Consider the following 19,369-nt stretch of genomic DNA (forward strand, 5'->3'; position numbering starts at 1 on the left):
ATAGAAAGCAATGAAACAGCATCTCTCTGCCACTAGAGCTAACCCCACATCTTGAGCAAGACATCTATGGGAGGAAGGGTGGGTATGGTGGTTGGTACTGGGTTAAGAGAAATTCAGGCTACTTAAATTGAAGGCTTTTAATTATAAAGTGGAAGACCCAACAATTTGCTACCTGAATGACTGGAGCACATAGTCTAGACAATACCACCAACAACCCCCCCCCCAGAAACTGGTACCGTTTTGTTGAATGACAGACTCTAGAAACCACCATCACAACAAGCTGGTGCACTAGCGGTTTCAAATGTAAGACTCCTGCAAGTGATGATACAATGAAGTTCTTGTAGAGGGATAATACACAGGTGTGGAATTCCGATAGTTATACACCCAAGACATTGTGTGTGGTCAAGCACAATTACGTTTTCATGTTTATTTTTTCCATGGGACAAATATGCCCAACTTTCCGCAGCACAATCCCTTTGGCTGTCAGTTTACAGTCTCGCATGATGTATCAGGAAAGAGCACGGTTTCCAGTTAAGGTAATATTTGTGCCCACATGTAATTGCTGTTTGAACACTCATTTATGGTTCGTGGCACAGCCTTTATTATTAAGGTGAGCGCTGCAAGGACAGGTTGTAAACTTGAACTGCACGAATGACTGTGGTTTCAGTATAAACGTGTACACATTTGGCAAGTTAAACACAACACTACATACAATGCGCCCAGAATGCTCTGATTAGATGCAAACGTTTGCAGAAGCTTGAAAGTAAGACGGAAGATTCTTTGCTTTCACAATAAAGTGTTCACAACAAAAGTTCAACTACAAAAATAATAACCACATCAAATCACATCATGCAGACTGCTCTGTTACAAGTAAGTGTAAAAAGTTAATTGATGGAATGCCTGATCTAAACACAGCCACTAACAATGCTATTGCCATAGTCACAACTAGCCTCACGTTACTAATCAAAATAAATATGGACTGTGATAACACTAATTACAAATCAGGTCCCTGGGCAGGATCACATAGGCATAAACCTGGGTTTCAGACCAGACATTGTCAAACTATAAATCAACAGGTCAACGTTGTGTAAAGGGTTTTAAAGAATTGCCCACTGGATATATAGGTTACCTTTACATACCTCATATATGTCAAAGTTTTAACAGATGCAAGGGGATCCAAGTCACCCTACGAAAGACAAAATGAAGATCATAGCTGTTAATCATATTACACTGCAATTTACAGCCTGATTCAGTGTTTTTAACTGCCACCAGAATGTAGCACATATACTGTGGAAATAATGTTAAGAAATTATAGTAACCCAGCCAATGGACAAGCGTCCACCACAAAATTTGGCATGTAAAGCATATTGCTATTCTAGGGTGTACAAAGCCACCTTGGAGTAATAGCGCCATTTTTAATTAATGGTCAATAAAGATTTTCTAGCCCATGGTCACTGTTCAACCATTAAAAAAAAAAAAAAAAAAAAAAAGTTTATCTAGTTCACAAATCATCCTCATTGCATAGCAAGAATTTAAAAAAGTTTGCAAGTAAGCTACAAAACAACTGACCAAAAATAAATAAATCCCAGCAAAAAGTGAAGGCTCTTCTGACAACCAAGGACTACTCTGAAACTGAAGCAATGTCCGAACTTGCACCCTAGCACTCCCACTTAAGATAAAAGCATAGGCTATCAGCCGCCTTCACTGCTGTTATTTTGTATTTATTAATTGATGTACATTTCTCAGACACCAGTCAAAGCCTGGTTCACGCTTATACAAAACTCTAAAACTAAAAACCTTGTTGAAACAACTACTTATATGCACATTATGGGCCTCATTACAACTTCAGCGGTCTTTGGCAAAGACCGCCGAAGAGAAGGTGCCAGTATACCGCCAGTGCTGGCGGTATTTCTGCCTCCCTATTTCGACTTTGCCACTGGGCCAGCGGCCGGTAACCGTGTTACTGTCCACTGGCCCAGCGGAAAAGTCACATCAACATTGCAGCCGGCTCGTAATAGAGCCGGCGGCAGTGCTGATGTGCGGCAGGTGTAGTAGCACCTGTGCGCATTTCACTGCCGGAAATTCAGTCAGAGTCCCCCTTACCGCCAGCCTTTCCATGGCGGTGTTTACCGCTGTGCCCAGGGACTCATAATCCCCAGGGCAGTGGTGCTTGCACCGTTGCCCTGGGTAAAATGACCGCCAGGTGGAAGCCTGGCGGTATAGTGGAGGGGCCGGTGCTATGGCCATGGCTATTGCGCCACGGTCATAATAGCTTGCGGAACACCGCCAGCCTGTTGGCAGTGTTACCGCCAAGGTCCTAATGAGACCCTATATGTCCTATTGTGATCCCGTTTAGGGTGGAAAGAGATTACCATAAGAGATAAGAGATATTACCAATTTTGTAGAATAAACAGGGCAACGTCTTGGAAACTCTTGATTAGGCAAAACACAGCACAAAACGGTCTAACTCAAGGAACAGTCATCGAGTCAGTGCCATATTCCTCATTCAGAGGGTCTAAACCCATAATCAAAAATTAAACGCACCCTCTATAGTAACCATTTAGCCTATGATCGGTAGGCATGTGTACAGAATTACCTGTAATGGAAGTCTTAAGCAAAACCTTGCATGCCTTTTACATTTATTTTTTTAATCTATGCAGTTACAAATGAGGAACAACTCTATGCCGTTATTCCCAAAGGTCCAACCACAACCGATATTCAAAAGTTATTTTTGTACGAGACTACATTCAACACCAGTCAAAGACCACCCAGTAACTTTAAAGCATTAGTTCAAGCATTACATACTCTGCTTTTGTAAGAGCTGGCCTTTCATTAAGGACGTGAACGTATGAATAAATGTTGATTTCTTAATTGCTCAGCAGACAATAACAGGCCAAAATGTCTAAATTAATGCACAGAAGACTTGCTGTTTCCGTACAGCTCAGGATGTTCCTTTTGGGGGTAGGTTTGGACTGATGTCTGCACCATTCTGTCCTTTGTTAGGTCAGCAGAAGAAACAAGAGCAATATCAAAGGCAGCTGTTGCGTTATTGCATAGGTTTCCATCACACTCATGAGCGCTCTTATTCCCAGTTCTACGAAAATTCTACAACAGTCCCTCATCAGGAGTAGTCTGGATTATTGCAATTCTATTTTAAGGTCTTTCCAGCCATCTGTTTCACAGGTTGAACCTTACAAAGAATGTGGCTGCGAGGCTCGATATAGGTCTTCATAAATCGGCCAGGATCTCTGCTCACCTAACCAGTTTTCACTGGCTTACTGTGCCCGAGATGCGCTTTTAAGGCTCTCTTGTTGCACCGTAAGGCTGTTTATGGCACCCCTTCCAATAGCTATATACGTCCGTTTCCATGATCCATACCACTGCATTACACTTTCTCATATCACAATCGTACCTAGGTTTCATAGCAAGACGATTGGTGGCTATGACTTTCCTGTCACCACAACAACCACCTCATATGGTCTACCTCGTCATCTGCTCCGAAAAAAAAAGCCTATAAGATTTTGTAAACTTTTGAAAACTAATTTCTTCCAGCAATAAGCCGCTCCTCTTTTCTTCTTAGATTGCAGCACCACGACACTTTTGGGTAACTGAGCTTTTTATAAACCCAAAACCAAATCAAGCATTGCAAGGAATAATTATCAGTGTTTGTCATGTAATACAAAAAACATATTAGAAAGTAGGACTTGCAATCACTATTTGTGCTCATTACAATTAGCTTTATGGTTTGGGCCACGTAGGATGCGTGGCTGTGGGCCAGTCATCCTCAACATTTTTCTGCTAAATTTTGTGCATTCCAAAATCAACTTATTTCAATGAATATAAAATTTTTAGGAACATTTTGGATGCACTCAAGAGTGTTTAGAAATTTCATATAAACGGTTTACTTTCATATGACCTAGCAGATTTAAATGACAGTTCTTAGTTGTCTAGTTCAGTAATCCATGAATTTCAACAATTTATCTTTTCAAGCTGGGGCACTGTCAGCACTAGACCAAAGGATAGGTATAAATCGTCCAGCATCAGAGCTGTGTACAAAAGACCTTAATCTCAAGTGAAGGAGTGGGGATTAAAAATGGGGTCAGAGTAGAGGATTTTTTCATAAGTCATTGGGCTTTGTGCCAATTATGGCTTATTTGAATGCTTAACTTTTTTATTTTTTTAAATGCGGGGTTTAGGGTGGTAATCTGGTCTTGGATAACTCAGCAGGTGGTGGTGGTTTTAGTCTGCGAAGGGCTCCCTGTGCACGTGATGCACGTGGGCATAGCCCAGTCCAAGAACAGGCCCCACCACCCTGTGGGGGTTATTACTAGAGAAATAGATTTAGCTGAGCTGAGGGTCTTTCCTTGGATGCGGGGAGGGGCAGAGTTCTTTGTTTAATCATGGTCTTGCCTCAAATTTGCTGAATGATTATCAAGGTCCTAATTTTGGGGCGGATACTCCCCACCCCTAACAGCATTGCTGTGGAGTCACGCTGAGATGATGAGGGAGGGGGAAGTGCACAAGAGGACTGACCCGAGCTTCTGTCCCCCCAGCAGTCAAAAACAAGCACCTAAATGCAAAGCCGGTTCTCCAATTAGCTGGAATCAAAATGACGATATTGAGACAGGGGCTGGTGGTAATTTAGATTGGGACCATATATTTGTAAGGCTCAAAGATATTATCATGCAGTGTATTACACCCACATTGAAGAGGCTTTCTTGTCTGTAAATGGTTATATCTGGCCTGTTAAAGACAACAGGGCCTAGAGTTATCCCTGGTAATTCTAGACCGGATGCGGTTCTCAGCTTAAGAAATCCAAGGAATGGGGCAAACAGTGGTTCTGTGACCTCTGATCCCGCTCGAGTGTTTGACTAAGTCAGCCTGCAGAAGAGGGGTATTGGTCCCGGTTTGAGGTCCTCCCAAAGAGGGTAACTCACTAATTAGGCAGGGAACAGGAAGGCTGGAAAATAAGGCGAATGACACTAAGGGCAATGGTTGCATATGAGGGAGTAGGAAACCAGAAACAGCCCCAGAGCAGTCTACTTTGTATCATCCCCCTGCCTGCTGCCCTCATGTTGCCATCTTGGGAGTATCCCAGCTAAGAGGAGGGGAGAGCGAAACAACCCTACAATTAAAGAACAAAGTTTGCCATTGGTTTTGTAATTACACCAAATTTAAATCTTGCAGATTATAAGGACATTCTGTTTGTCAGAAGGGCGGGTAGGTCCTATGGTTAAAAATCTTTCTGAAGATTGTGTGGCGATTAACTGTAGGTCACTTAATCTTGGCGGGTGCTACTTGGTTTTGTTTCCAAACCTTTAAATGGTTTGTGCATTAGTATACTCCCGCTTGGGTAATTTTTTTTTAAATAGATTCCTGCAGACTGATTGGACTGGTCCAAGGTTGAGGCAATTTAATGTTACAACCCAGTTTGAAGTGCCTACGACCAATTTTTTCTGTACTCGAGGTATTAGACCAGAACGATTGACTCCCATCTTCGGACTCCTATTTGGGCTGTAGTAAGGGCAGACTCCCTGCCAAAGTCTAAGGACAGGGTGGGCAAATAGGCACCTTATTGAATTTCATCACTGAAGTAACTCTTAGGGTGCTTAAGCTGGAATGTGGCGCGTACAATGGATAAAATTAATGATCTCGAATGGCTTAATTCTGCAACTTTGTTCAACATTTTAATGGAGACGTGGTCTGAGAACCCAATTGTGTGGGATGGATATGAAAGTCGTAGTGTCGCCACCATTTGCTCACCTGGCTAGAGGGCTTACTACTCGGTTTCATATTTTGAAGCAGGTAAAGATTGTTCCTATTTTCATTGACCATACGGATTAGAATGCTATGGGTGGTAGCATCGTGTGCATTTCTTTTTGGTAATCTTCTATAATGCAGAATGAAAATTAGGTTGTCAGAATGCACCCTTGTTTCAAGCTATTGCAATCTTGAGGCCAGGTTCCTTGCTTTAAAATTTTTTTTTTAAATGTAATACTGGCTGGCAATTTTAACTCGAAACTGGATTCATTTGATATTGGACATGACCCCTGTAGGGTGGGTGATGCTCCTCTCTATAGGCCCGTTTTTTATCAAAGAGGCCAGGAGCTAGCTAAAGCCCTGGGTGATGCTAATTTATGCAATGATACGTGCAGGGGAGTCTGTCCATCTAGAATCTTGCCCACATTTGTGGGGAGAGGTAAAGGGAAGACTATTGATTACGTGTTTATTTGTAGATTGTGGGTGGTTCATGATGTGGTCTTTTGTGACCACAATCCTATAGAAATAGGAGTAACACTCCCTACCGTAGTAAACAGGGATGATGTATTGGGACTCAAAAGCCTAAAGGTTAAGGATAAGGGGTTAAGAGTGCAATGGTGTAATCTTCCACTGGATGTCTTACGAGTCAAATATTAAAAAGAGAATTTCAAACTATTTGTTAATATTTTGTTGGCAGACAATTTACTCCCGGGTGCAACTTTGGAGGCCTGTACCCATTTAGCTGAGACAATCAATTACACGGAGAGCTTTGTCCTGTCGCACGCCAGTTGCCCTGCATGGCTGGTTTGACAAAGCTTGTAGATTGGCAAATAGGCATTTAGTGAAGGTGATTAGAGTTAGGCCTGTGATCAAACATGTGTTACTGAGGCTAGGCGGGCCTATAAATCAGCTGTGAGTAAGCAGAAAGCTGAACTTAAAGAGGCTGTGTGGAATCGTTTGATATCCACTTGTGCTTCCCGGGATTCAAGAGTTTTTTTTGGACTATGGTGAAGGGCAGACCGCCTACTTTGGCTATTTCCGAACACATAGGCTCCTCTATTAGGCCAGACCATTGGTGTCCCACTTTAAAAGGGTTTAGGAGTTAGCGATTGATGACATATTAGGAGGGTGACCTGTACCCTTTAGAGATCGGGTCAACAAAGAGGAAGTCCATAGGACCATTCGGAATAGTTCATCACACAAAGCACCCAGTCCGGATGGGATCCCTATGGACCTCTATAAAGCCAATATTGATTTCTGAGCTCCTGTTAGAACTAGTGTACTCAATGCTGCGGTAGAGGAAGCTCTCCCCCCGGCTAGCAAAGAAGTGGTAATAGTTCCATGTTCAAAAAAGGAAACCGGCTAGATCTGGTCTGTTATAGGCCTGTTTCCCTTCTAAATTCAGTTGGGAGAGTAGCGGGCACATTATACTGGAGGACACAGAAGCTTGGGCAGAAACACACAATATCTTGTGCCTGGTGCAATGTGGGTTTAGGGAGGGTAAAGGTACAATGAAGCAGTGTTCAAACCTAAATCGCCTCATTGTGAAATAGGAGGCTGAGAAGCAGGGGTCCTTGTATTTAGCGTTCATGGATCCAAGCAGTGCTTTTTACTGGGTCAACAGATCGAAGTTATAGCATAACTGGAGGGCACTAGGACTACCCGATCCCCTGGTTAAGTTTTTAAGGGACTCGCATGCGGATGTGAAAGCTTCTGTAAGATTTGGTTTACGTGGGAAATGTACAGAATCTTTTGCACTTCCACGGGGAGTTAGGCCGTGATGTGTGCTGACCCCACTCCTTTTCTTACAGTATATAAATGGTTTGAATAGTTTTTTTGGGCTACACATGGGAAAGATTTGCCCAAAGTAAAGTCAACCTTAGTGGCTTCTCTGCTTTATGCGGATAATGCAGTAATTCTGGCTTGCAAGGCTAATAGGCTTAAGCTACTAGTTGACCTATTTGTAAAGCTTATGGACGACCTGGATTTGGAGGTTAATAGTAGCAAGACAATATATGGTGTGTGTGAGGAAGCCCTCTAAAACCCGAGTAAATCAAATTAAGGGAAAAAGGGTTACCATGGTGTCGGATACTTCTACAATGTTTGTCCATGAGGAATTGGGCCTTGACTACTTTGGGGATCTAGTACGGATGGCTCCGGTGTTGTGGATCTTTATATGGAGTGGAGTGCATACAAGCAATAATAGGGATGTGATTGAGGACTGTCTAGGGTGTACACATGGCTATGGAATACCCTGGCTGAATTACATTCGGACAGGAGCGAGGACCCTGGGACGCGAGGATTTATTTAATAAACCAAATTTCCTCAACCAACAGGACAGAAAATCTTTCCAGGAACTATTTAGCAAGTATTTAAATAAAGTCAGGGATACGGAGGTAAGCTTGCAATCTACTACGAAGATGATTATATCAACACAAACAGCACCTGGTCCTGAGCCCCATTTTTTTTTTTTAAAGACATCCTTGGGAAAGATCATTGAAAATGAAATTCAGGCTGGGGATCATTCGCACACAGATTTGCTTTCTGCCTGGCCAGTTTGATCCTAGTAAGGTGGAGGTCTGCCCGTGTAATGGTCATTCTTATCAGACTTTGGAGCATCGGATGCAGCTCTGCAAATTTTATGACATGGGGTTTTAGTCTGTTTCACCCAGCCTTTTTATATTTAAAGCTTTTAATCGGATCAAACTACAACTGTTGCCTTCTCCTCATCTTTGAAAGGTGCTCCGTATTGGAACAAGATTATGAATGCTTAGCAGTTAAACGGGAATTGTGATTCCATAGGGCTTGGGGAAAGGTACAGAGAAAAGACATTTCTCATTTATAATGTGCATTTTGTGATTAGGCAGTTTGGATGTACAGTATTATGTGAATTTTAGAGTGCAAGATATTACGGTGACTTTCTCAACTAATTCTTTGGTAAGTATTGTTATTGTGTGTTTTATTATCATATGTACCTTTTAATGTGTTTTTATATCCTGATTATGGCATTTTTTTTAATTTTTTTTTATAGAAGTCATCAAGCAATCTATACATGTTCTACTGATGTGCTATATTGAAATTAAAGTATTATACTTAAGGAATGTTAAACTACTTTGATGACTGTGTGGCAGAGCCTTGTATGGTTGAATGTTTGATTCAAATCTCACTTAGTAGCAATGTGTCTGGTTTCTGGAAAATTCTGATACCGGTGACACATTCTATTTAGGAAAATAGAGGGAAAGGAGGTTCATTACAAATGAGGGATTGGGAGAGGGATTTGGGTGGGAGTTCAGAGTCGAAATAATTAGACCAGTCAAAGTCCAAGATCAACAACTTTTTATTTTAGCTCTGGCGTTATTTATTCTGCATTCAAATCTTGAAAACCAAGGGTTCGTTATTGCATATATCTTGGAGTAGTATTTCTGAAGCACATTCAGGGACATTTTTCAGAGCAAGCTACTGATTTAAACTTTACAAATGTCGGTTACTTGGTCACAGGCAAAACAGTAGCAAACAATAACTATCAGCATTGAACCAAAAAATAAATAAATACTCACCAACTCAACAATGTTGTTGCTGGTAAGAATCAGCTCTTGAAGGTTGGGCAAAACCTGTTCTAGTCCTTCACCTATGCGACTAAAACAAGAATAATACTACAAATTACTTGTGTAGCAAGAAAATGACAATATAGAATAACAAGACCTCAAAGTGCTTGTCAGTTTGGCACATGGATGCAAAGGGACTCAGAGCGCTGAGTTTGGCTCTACCAGCCTGTGTATAGCCCTGAAGTTGAGATCTCAGCAACTGGTTCATACCATTTTTACCCAGCAGGGTATATTTCCTATTGGTGCAACTGGGCTTTACTGGTGGAGTGTATTCATTCATAAAATTTGATCTACAGGGCATAGTGTGCTATTAAAATCCATACCTCTGCATGGTCAACCAATGTCACTGGTGGATACAGCGCTTTAGCCAGAATACCCCACCCATATAAGTCCCTGAGATCACAAATATCCCAACATTTTTAATTTCTAAATTATTTGCCAAATCTAGTCAGCACTTTCAGAACTGTATTCTGCCATTAATAGGGGAATTTATGCCTTTTCTAGTGAAGATGGCTAAGCAAGCTGCAGATGTACCAAGTGACGAACTTACTGTTAAAGCAACTAAAAGAGTGAGGGGGCCAAGACTAGTGAACGGTAATTAGAGTTTGGTGAACAAATTCAGTTAACAGAAAACAAATGCATTGCGGAAGCTAGGTATTCCCTAAAAACTGACCACTGAAGAAGCATTGCCCATGAAGGGAGATGCCACCTGTAGCTGCTAGGAGCTTGCATGATCAACATTTTGCAGTGCCTATAGCCATACAATAGGCATCTTCTAGTGTAATCGACGGACCAAACAACAATCGATTATACAATTCAACTGTCCCTTATACACAGATTTAGTTCCCACTTAAGGTTGCATTAGACAAAGCCACAAAATGCAAAGACATTTATGCTTTGTAATAACATGCACTGGCAAAGTCAAGGACCCTCGCTTGCACTGCCTGAAGATATCTGCGGAGTTACCATGAGAAAACCATGTCCAGCAGGAGGGGGTCTCGAAGAGTGCAGCTAGCACAGCTGCAGACTGATGTGCACTTGCTGGGCTGTGTTCAGTCACATACTACTTTTCCACATCACCAAAGCATCAATAGCACACTGGTAATCATCAAAATGCTGTGGCCCCTTACTGGCCATACTATGGCTCACAACAAACCGTTAAGTCTGTAGCTAGAAAATATATAATGGAGTGCACTCCTGTAAGTCTTTGGCCATTATGAACTATGCAAAGTGTGAGTAGAACTGAATAAAAAGAGATCTGTAAAGCAACACTGCAAGCTGGATTGCTCTAGAGGGTGACAAAGAAGAGCACGATACTTCAAGTACCAAGCAGCAATCCAGAGAATGCATAAGGTGGCATGAAGATCTTACAGGAAGTATTTTCATGCAACAATTATGATTCCCTCAGTTCAAACAAAGCAATAAGAAATGTTAACCTTTCATTTAACACCTTTAAGCAGCCACACTGAAAAAGTGGATCATAAATGGGTATCGTCAGCAGCCCTTCAGATTGACGGTGGTACAAATGTTCTTGCGCCTTAAATTTTATATTAACTTCCCAGCTTAAATGTGAACTTTTCCAATATAGAAGGGGAGAAACGCCCATTAAAAGATACAATGTTGAATGACTTTAATTTTGTCAGACCCTGATAACACTGGTAAGCTGAAGAGAGCGAGGGGGCAATGTCGAATGCTTTACCAATTGACAAACACCATTCGGGTGTATCTGCTTTTTTGCTACAAGTGACTACTGGAAATGAAGACTGAATTATTAGGAGATGCAGAAAAAAGAAGAAGAAAAAAAAAAAAAAAAAAAAAAGGAAAGGAAAGAAGAATGCAAGAGTTCTACACCAGGTACGCACTTAAATGTTTCAGTGAGGTATGCATTTAAGGGCATTTTTCCAAAACTGAGATTGCTATGGTTCCAGATTTGTCAAGCACTTCATGCCTCAGTGTGAAAACCTGCCCCTCTTCATTATTAGCAGTGTCTTCTCTTACCTATTTGCTATTTTCACTGCTAAGGCAAAATTTTACAAAACTAAGTCACCACAACGTAGGATATTATCAGCGGTTTTAAGGAAATACAAGAATTAGAAAAGGAAGAAATAGTAAGTAATTTAACAAAAAAAAAATACACTTAATGGAAAAAACAGCTGGACATTAAATGCCTCCTCTCCGCATTATTACATGTTATGGAAAAAGTCAACTGTACTCAAGTATCTGAACAAGGAAACAAAAAAAAAAAAAAAAAAAAAAAAAAAAAAAAAAAAAAAACACACAGTAGATGACCTACAAGCGCAAGTAAAGGAATGTCCACAACGGCACTTACCATATTCTATTGTTATTCACCAGCAATGTTTTAAGTCTCTTCAACAAAGGAAATCCTTCAATTTTCCGGATTTCATTATCTGAGAAATCAATTGTATCAAACTGATCCAAAGTTGCACCCAAATTTTCAATAACTGGAATCTTGTATCCTGCAAAGACACGTGAAGCTTACATTAGGAAGTTGGGCTTTTATAAAACGTCCACACAACTTAAAAAGCAACAGAAGATTACTACTCCAAACGCGTTCACTGTCATAGTAATTATTTTACATGTTTAAGTCTACAATTAAATGCCCAATTCAGGAAAATGTCACTGCTTAGATTGTGGTTTTAAACTAAATGGGAATACAGCAATACTCAAAACCTACACACAATGTGTTCCTTAAATTAAAAGGGAATCATCACTACTGACAAGTGAATAGGGACTGCATCAGTTCTTTAGATAACCTATTTGGTTACAGTACATACACGTTTTGCAGGGGTGCCATCAAAGAAACCTCACAAGTAGCAGCAAAGAAGCAGCAGGACGTTTCATTTTTGGGAAGGCGGAGAGAGGGGGGCACCATTAATACATGTTCAGAAATGTAAAAGAAAACTAGCATTTACAAATGCAGAACGTGCAAATTATAATTGCCATCTACATAACGAAGCCCGAGACAACATCCATTGCGAACAAGAGCAGTGGATTAAGGTGTTTGCGGCAGGCACAGAAAGGGACAGCAGGGAAGAAAAAAAAAAAAAAAAAAAAAAAAAAAAAATGACAGACACGCACGCACGCACACACAAACACGAGGCAGTGCATAGTAGGCACACACAGGCGAAGATTCCCCATTCACCACCATAGCTAAAACATGGAAGAATAGGGAACCTACTCAGGTTTGAGTGGCTGGCAAAACGTAGTGGATAATACTACACCCAGTACTACCAGTCACAGAAGTAATGGCGATATTGGGTCCCAGTATTAAAATGATGTTTAGGTTGAATAGATGCAAAAGTATGGGATTAAGACAGGAAAGTCCAAATGAGATGGGATGAAGGAAGCAAGCACAGTGTAAAACTAATAAAAATTAATGAGAAAAAAAAAAGAACAGACTTATGAAGACAGAATAAGGAAATGGGAGTTACAAAAGAAGGGTAGAATAAGGTATAAAAATATACAATTAAAAAAAAAAAAAAAAACGGAAGTGAAAGATTAGGGATGGAAAGAGTTATGTAGTAAGCCAAGGAACTGAATAAGGAACAGAATGACGAAACTAGAGTAAATAAAGGGAAAAATGAAAAAGAATGGCATGTAAAAATAGAAAAGAAATTAAAGAAAAACACTAGGCTCTAACAGAAAAAAAAACAGAAAGTGAGGAACAAAGGGAAGAAAAGATAAATATACAAAAAATAAAGGGGGCATTAAGGAAGTGGCTTAGAAGAAATGGCGATAAGTTAGCAAGTATAGGGATCATGGAGTAATGGAAAGATTGGATAAGAAAGGACAGAGGGAAAAGCGCATGAAAAAAGTAGGAAACTGAGGAAAGAAGAAAGGAAAAAAGTGAAAGAGAAACAAAGAAGGAGAGATTAAGAAAGGAATGACAGACAGGAAATCTGGATCATCTCCCCAGCCTTCATCTCTCTCCAAAACTGTGCAAACAAGAGATCAACAAGATACTTCACACGTTCATGGAAAGACACTCAAAGTAAATTGAATTCCTAAACTAAAAGAAATGCACTTGATAGAAGGAAAACTCAAGTAGAGACTTTAGCATTGGCATTTTATAAGCTTATTTTTTTTTTTCTCACTCCGCGTTAGTTTCAGCTCTTCATAAGCTTTTAAGGGGAGAGGGGCCACCCATCTGTTACTCCCACTTGCAAGCATGCATGCACATTGAGCAGTACTTTAATTTAGCGTGGATTAGTGACCAACTATTCAACATCTGCACTTGTCTGACGTGACAAATATTTTAAAATGCAGATGCGCTAACCTCTTAGCGAATAACCTGTATTAACTCCTATTTACATACGCCTATTAATCTAGTAACCGTACGCGCCAGCTTTGTAGTGAGGCAGGGTTTTGTTTTTTTTGGCATTTAAAGTGTTACTTTGCAGGTGAAAACAGGTTTTTAGCCACATCCTCATCTTTAGAAAAGATGGACCACCGCACTGGTTTGCTGCTTTGCATCTCAATCCAGCAAGTGTTGCTTACAGTAGCTTATGTTTAACCATATGACTTGAATCATCCGGCACCCAGTATAAATGTGTAGGTTACCTCTCCTCTGGGAGCTGTTCTACCTAGTGAATATTGGGATTCTTCAGGCACATTCCATGTAATACAATCCAGCAATATCTGTGAGGAGTACGGTTAAAGAACTCTGATGCCCACCATGGGTAACCAAACTGCCTTGTGAACCTGCTATAAACAAGATCAAAAATAAACAGGAAAAAAGGGTAAGTGGGGCTACATTGCATGGAGTTCTTCCCCTTTGAAGAAATTGGGTACCCCAGGTTCACACATAGCCTCCACTTCCCCTATAAGAGCAAAAGGATTAGGGGATCCACCCAAAAAACAACAAATCAGGTTAACTACCCCTCTTAGGAATATGTTTATGGGCAAAATTGCAACCTCTTTCTCAGGTGAGTGAAGGTGGTCAGATGGGTAGCCACTGCTCTAATCAGGTGCCACGGAACTTGTAGGGCCTGTGGAAACCAAGGACAATACTCGAAGGCAGTGATACTCAAAGTACGGCCCGGGGGCCGCGTGCGGCCCTCCGGACATTTACATGCGGCCCCCAGGTCAACAGCAGCACTGTGCTGCGGTTTATTCGACTCAGCACTAGCACTAAAAGAATGTTAAATAATCAGGAAACTATGTATTTGGAGGGTAATTGAAGTTCAAGAAAGGGAGTAACTAGGGTGTCCAGGACCTCTTAACTTTAGAAACGCCTTTATTAAAGACATTTTGCAGAAAAAGTATAAAAGTATGATCTGACTGACATTTAAAAAGTGGATTTCATTAACCTGCAGAACCGCTTCACCTTAGTACACAAGATGACATCACTGCATTGAGAAGTATTTTTTTGTTTTTGTTTTTTTTAAAGTGAAAGTTTCTAAATTCTTGTTTGAAAACTATCATTCCCCCTCCGCTCAAGCCCCGGACAACAATGTGAATTGTGAACTAAGAGGCAAGTGAGTTGTTATGTGAATTCTTTGGGAGGCCTGGGTTTCTATTATACATGAACAACATTATAGTTTCTTAAATCAGACACAAATGTTTTATACAGCATACATTCTGATGAGGTATTTCAAGGTCTTTATATGCGATGATGCAGAAAAAGGAATAAAGGAGGTAACGTGAAATGAAACATTTGCCTAGGATCACACAATTTGGTTAAGTGGAGAAGCCGGAATTTATACTGGTTTCATATTGTGCAATTCAGACACTAGATGTATATGCTTCTCTACAACCACTTTACCACTACCTCTCCCCACCCCCAGCCCTCCGACTGGCACCCTGCTGGGATCAATGCGGCCCATGGTCACATCACAGACCAAACAGTGCGGCCCCTAAGAAAATGTTTGTGAGTACCCATGCACTAAGGCATCAGCCCGGCGGTTAGAAAAAAAAAAAATAATAATAAAAAAATAATAAAAAATAATAAAAGTTTGGGAAAGGTCAGCACTTTACTTCGAATTGGAAATTGATGGGTTGAGGGTTACTGACAGTAATAGGCACCAGGCCCTAGCGGATATGGATGAGAGCAGGGGTAAAAGACATTTAGTTGAAAAAGTAGGAGAAGGAGTTTGGACAATCTCAGTGGACAGAATAGCTCAGAACCAGACTCCCCGAGAATAGGAACATAAGCCCTAGAGAGCAGGGTGTTGAAGCTGAAAGATTCAGCTGCTCTTGATAGAAATGAAGAGATCGGGGCTATGAAACACATAGAAAGTGTCAGTATAAGTTAGAGGTGCTAGAACACAGTACTAGATGAAACAACCTAAGAATCCTAAATGTGCGTGGGGGAAGTGTTGTAGGAGGTGAGGCTATCAAAATGTTTGTCATAGCGTTGCTCAAATCAGGGGGAGTGTAGGATGACACAGATGAAGACCTGGCCAGGGATATTCAAAGAATTTATGTGAACCTATTCAGAAAGCACCCCACCAGAAATAAATCCCAAAAGTTCCTAGAACTTACATATTCCATTCAAGAGCAGATCTTAGGACACTGAAATAGAAATCCCAGAAAGCGAGTGGGTTTACTTTGGACATCAGGTCTGACATTTCATGAGCCACTCTGAATAGGCAAAGGCCACTGGGAAAATGGTTCGACGAATTCAGGACACTAGGTTCCACTGCATAGTTAAGATTCCCTGCCCCCCCCTAAAGGTAATATATAATAACAAAATCCTTAATTTTAGTTATCATGAGGCTGAGAAATTGATTGAGATCATAAGGAAAGGAAACCTGCCACAAGGACAAAGCACATGCTTGTTACAACAATGTTAGCAGTATGTTGTCACACGGTTAAACAAGTGAAAAAGGGTGGATGTAAAGAGTCAATCTGTCCTGTTTTATTTATATTTTCTTTTCTGCATCCCAACGAGCACGCAAAAGACTGAATTGTTCTCCAGGGCTAGGGAAGTCAGGGGAATAGGTGTGGGGAACATAAAGGGGTGGGGGGAGTCCCCAAGAATCTTTTTCAAAACTAATATTGTTCCTCCCAATAGGTTGCACATGGGATGTAGTATTGAGAGCAAGGTAGTACCAGCAAATTCTCCCCTGGAATGTCAATGTGCTTCATACAAGTGGACCTCAATCAAGAATAATATTGAAGGGAAACAACAGCTCAGATCATTGTTTTACAAGAAATGCATTGAACTAGAAAAATATGCCTGATTGGTTTAGTACACAGAGATGGGTCCAGCGGATGGCTTGTACAGATCAAAGTTGCCACACTAAAGGGGAGGCAATATTATTAAGAAAGCACATGAAGGCTACTATAACAAAGTTTATAAAAAGGTTGAGCTGAAGTGTAATTGCCAACCTTTAACTATCAGACAAAAGGTAAACCTTAGTGGGATATTATAGGCCTAATGTGGACAACACTGAATCCCCAAAGAAGCTCTTTAAATGGATTACGATATCCCTATACCATTATTATACAGCCAATTTTAATGCTATCATGGTCAACAACCTAGACAGATTAATTAACAGTAGATCGAATAACCCTTCAAATGCAGTCATGCATTAAAAACATGATGACAGATGGAACTGTGCGATATATGGAGAATAAGGGCTGGGAAGGAAATGAGCCACCTGGAAAAGCAACTATTGGACTAGTGGCTGTAAGGTAATAATAAAGCACTACTGGAGAGAGTTACAAGAGGAAGGAGAAGTTTATCCTTGAGTAAGGTCATGATGGGAGGACAGTAAGATGAGCCATTCTGAATACGGAGAGAATGCGGGAAGCTGCTGGCTCGGAAAATTAAAACAGACCAAGCCAGATATGCTGAGAGAGCTTAAGGGGTGGGGGTATACCTAAAGAATAGCCTAGACATTGAAAATGCTTTTCTTATATTCTATGGAAAGCTGCATACATAGAATTTGGCAACTACGGAGGAGAATGTCAATGAATGGTTAAGGGGAGATGTATTAGATAAACTCTCAGACCCTCTGAAGGCATGTTTAGACCGGAATATCATGCACAGTGAATTCTGGCAAGCAGTCAACTCTAGTAAGAGGGGCAAAGCAGCAGGTCCGGATTGCCTTCCCAACATTCTTTAAGATGTTGGAATGCTCCATTATACCAGTTATGAACAGATTGGGGAATTTTTTTAGAGAATGAAGACCCTGGGTGGGGGAGAAATCAGCCATAGTCCCTCATCTCAATACCAGATATAAATCCCACCTCCTGCGGGACCTATATCACTCTTGCATAGCGATTACAAAAATTGCTGCCAACATCCAGGCCAAGACATTGAGTCAGGGGGGGTGGGGGGGGTGGTAGATCTAATCCAGGAGGATCAGGAAGGCTTTAAGGGGAAGATACCTGAATGAGTTAACACATGGGTTAATAAGCTCAATAGATTTAGCCACCACCTTTAAAATTCCACCTGCTGTTCTGATACTGGATGCCACTAAATCCTTCAACAGGGTTAATTGGTCCTTCTTGAACACGTTTAAAGCTCAATAATGTAACGGATACAATCGGGAGGGTAGTTCAGCTCATTTATAAGAACCCCTCAGCTAGAATTATTTTTAAATGGTAGGTTAACACCAGAGTTTAAAAGTAACAAGGGGCACGAGGCAGGGTTGCCCACTATCCACACTACTATTTAACATATATTAAACTTTTGGCATGCAAGCTGCAAAAAGGAGAGCAAAAAAGCCATTGTAGATACGACATCTGGGAAAAGAAGTCCCCCTTTGTGTAGACAACCTGATGATTTATACTTCACACTTACAAACCGCTCTTCCCACCATCAAGCAGTCGTTAACTGTTTTTGGTGAGGTGTGGGCTATGCAGTGAACACTTCAAAAATAGATTTGATGGTGTGGAATGTAGAAGTGAATCAGCCGGTTAAAAAGGAGATAAAATACCCTGAAATCAAAATTATACAAGATTTAGGCAGGACTGCAGAAGCCAATTTCAAAAAGGTGTTTGGGGATATAATGAAATTGTTAATGAGTTGGTCTCACTTACTGCTAACAATATTCAGTAAAACAACTCTGATTAAAAGAAAGACCATCCTGTCAAAACATACCTTTCTTTGTAACACAATCCCCTTATATTTTAAGGAGTGGATGGAAAAGCGACAAGGAAATGTCAACATTTGGGTGTCAAAGGGAGCAAGAATCTCCTGGGAAAAAAAACTGTGTGGGAGACAAGACAAGGGAGCAGTTTTACTGCGTGCCCTCCAGCTTTATGCATGAGCATTTCAGATTTAAAAAAAAAAAAAAAAAAAAACAAAGAAGATGAAGTGTCTAATGACAATCTACATGGGTTAGAGATAGGCTACCTGATTAAGGCAATGCCAGAAGATGTAAGAGAGTGTGTGTGGGGGTCTTTTTGTGCAAGATGTGACATTTTACAAGAAGTTGATATTAAAAAGTCTTGCAGGTGAGGGCCTTAGTCCTGCAGGCCATGGCCTTTCTCTGATTGCATACAAGACAGGTCAAGAAGCCCCTGTACTACAGTAGGTTTGTATGTGTCTGGGAATCTCCAGGAACTCCACAATGCTTGGGGAATAAACTAGCAGCCCCAGTCAAAGACTGCCTAATGTTCGGGTCAACTACTACAGGATGACAAGGTTCTCATCTGGGATGATTTATGAAGGGCAGCCCTGGACAATATCTTCAATTGAAAGTTTCTTAAATTAAAAAGCTAGTACAGAGTTTTGAGGATGGGACTACTAATGAGCTGGAAGAACAATTACAAAAAGTGAATCTGAGGAAGAGAAAGGTATTGCTGTGGTACTGAAATCATGGATGGGGGCTTTATACCCCCAGACTGTAGGTAGCCGGCCTTTTATGTGGCATGTGAATACTGGGTATTCACATGGTTTCCCAGTGAGTGGCTAGATCTTGCTATGCAATCCTAAAGGACTATTTATGGGTAGTGTGGTCAAGCAGCCTTAGGCTTAACACAGGAATGCACGACATCTACAAATCCATGTAATAGTCAATAAATGAGAC

At 40.8% G+C, this 19,369-nt stretch overlaps 1 protein-coding gene across 2 annotated transcripts in view; it reads right to left on the bottom strand.

Annotated features, from left to right (window-relative positions):
• Positions 1–19,369, bottom strand: part of SNRPA1 (small nuclear ribonucleoprotein polypeptide A') — a 35,768-nt gene that overhangs the window by 7,559 nt on the left and 8,840 nt on the right. Inside the window, exons 2-4 of one of the 2 annotated variants that reach the window (XM_069222807.1) lie at positions 11,695–11,842; positions 9,318–9,396; positions 1,140–1,186 (exon numbers count right to left, since the gene is read on the bottom strand). In XM_069222807.1, the coding sequence (XP_069078908.1) occupies positions 1,140–1,186; positions 9,318–9,396; positions 11,695–11,842 (274 nt within the window). The remainder of the gene's footprint in view (positions 1–1,139; positions 1,187–9,317; positions 9,397–11,694; positions 11,843–19,369) is intronic. The other variant, XM_069222808.1, reaches the window with a different exon arrangement.

Source organism: Pleurodeles waltl, chromosome 3_1 (assembly GCF_031143425.1).
Source record: "Pleurodeles waltl isolate 20211129_DDA chromosome 3_1, aPleWal1.hap1.20221129, whole genome shotgun sequence".
NCBI classification, from domain to species: domain Eukaryota; kingdom Metazoa; phylum Chordata; class Amphibia; order Caudata; family Salamandridae; genus Pleurodeles; species Pleurodeles waltl.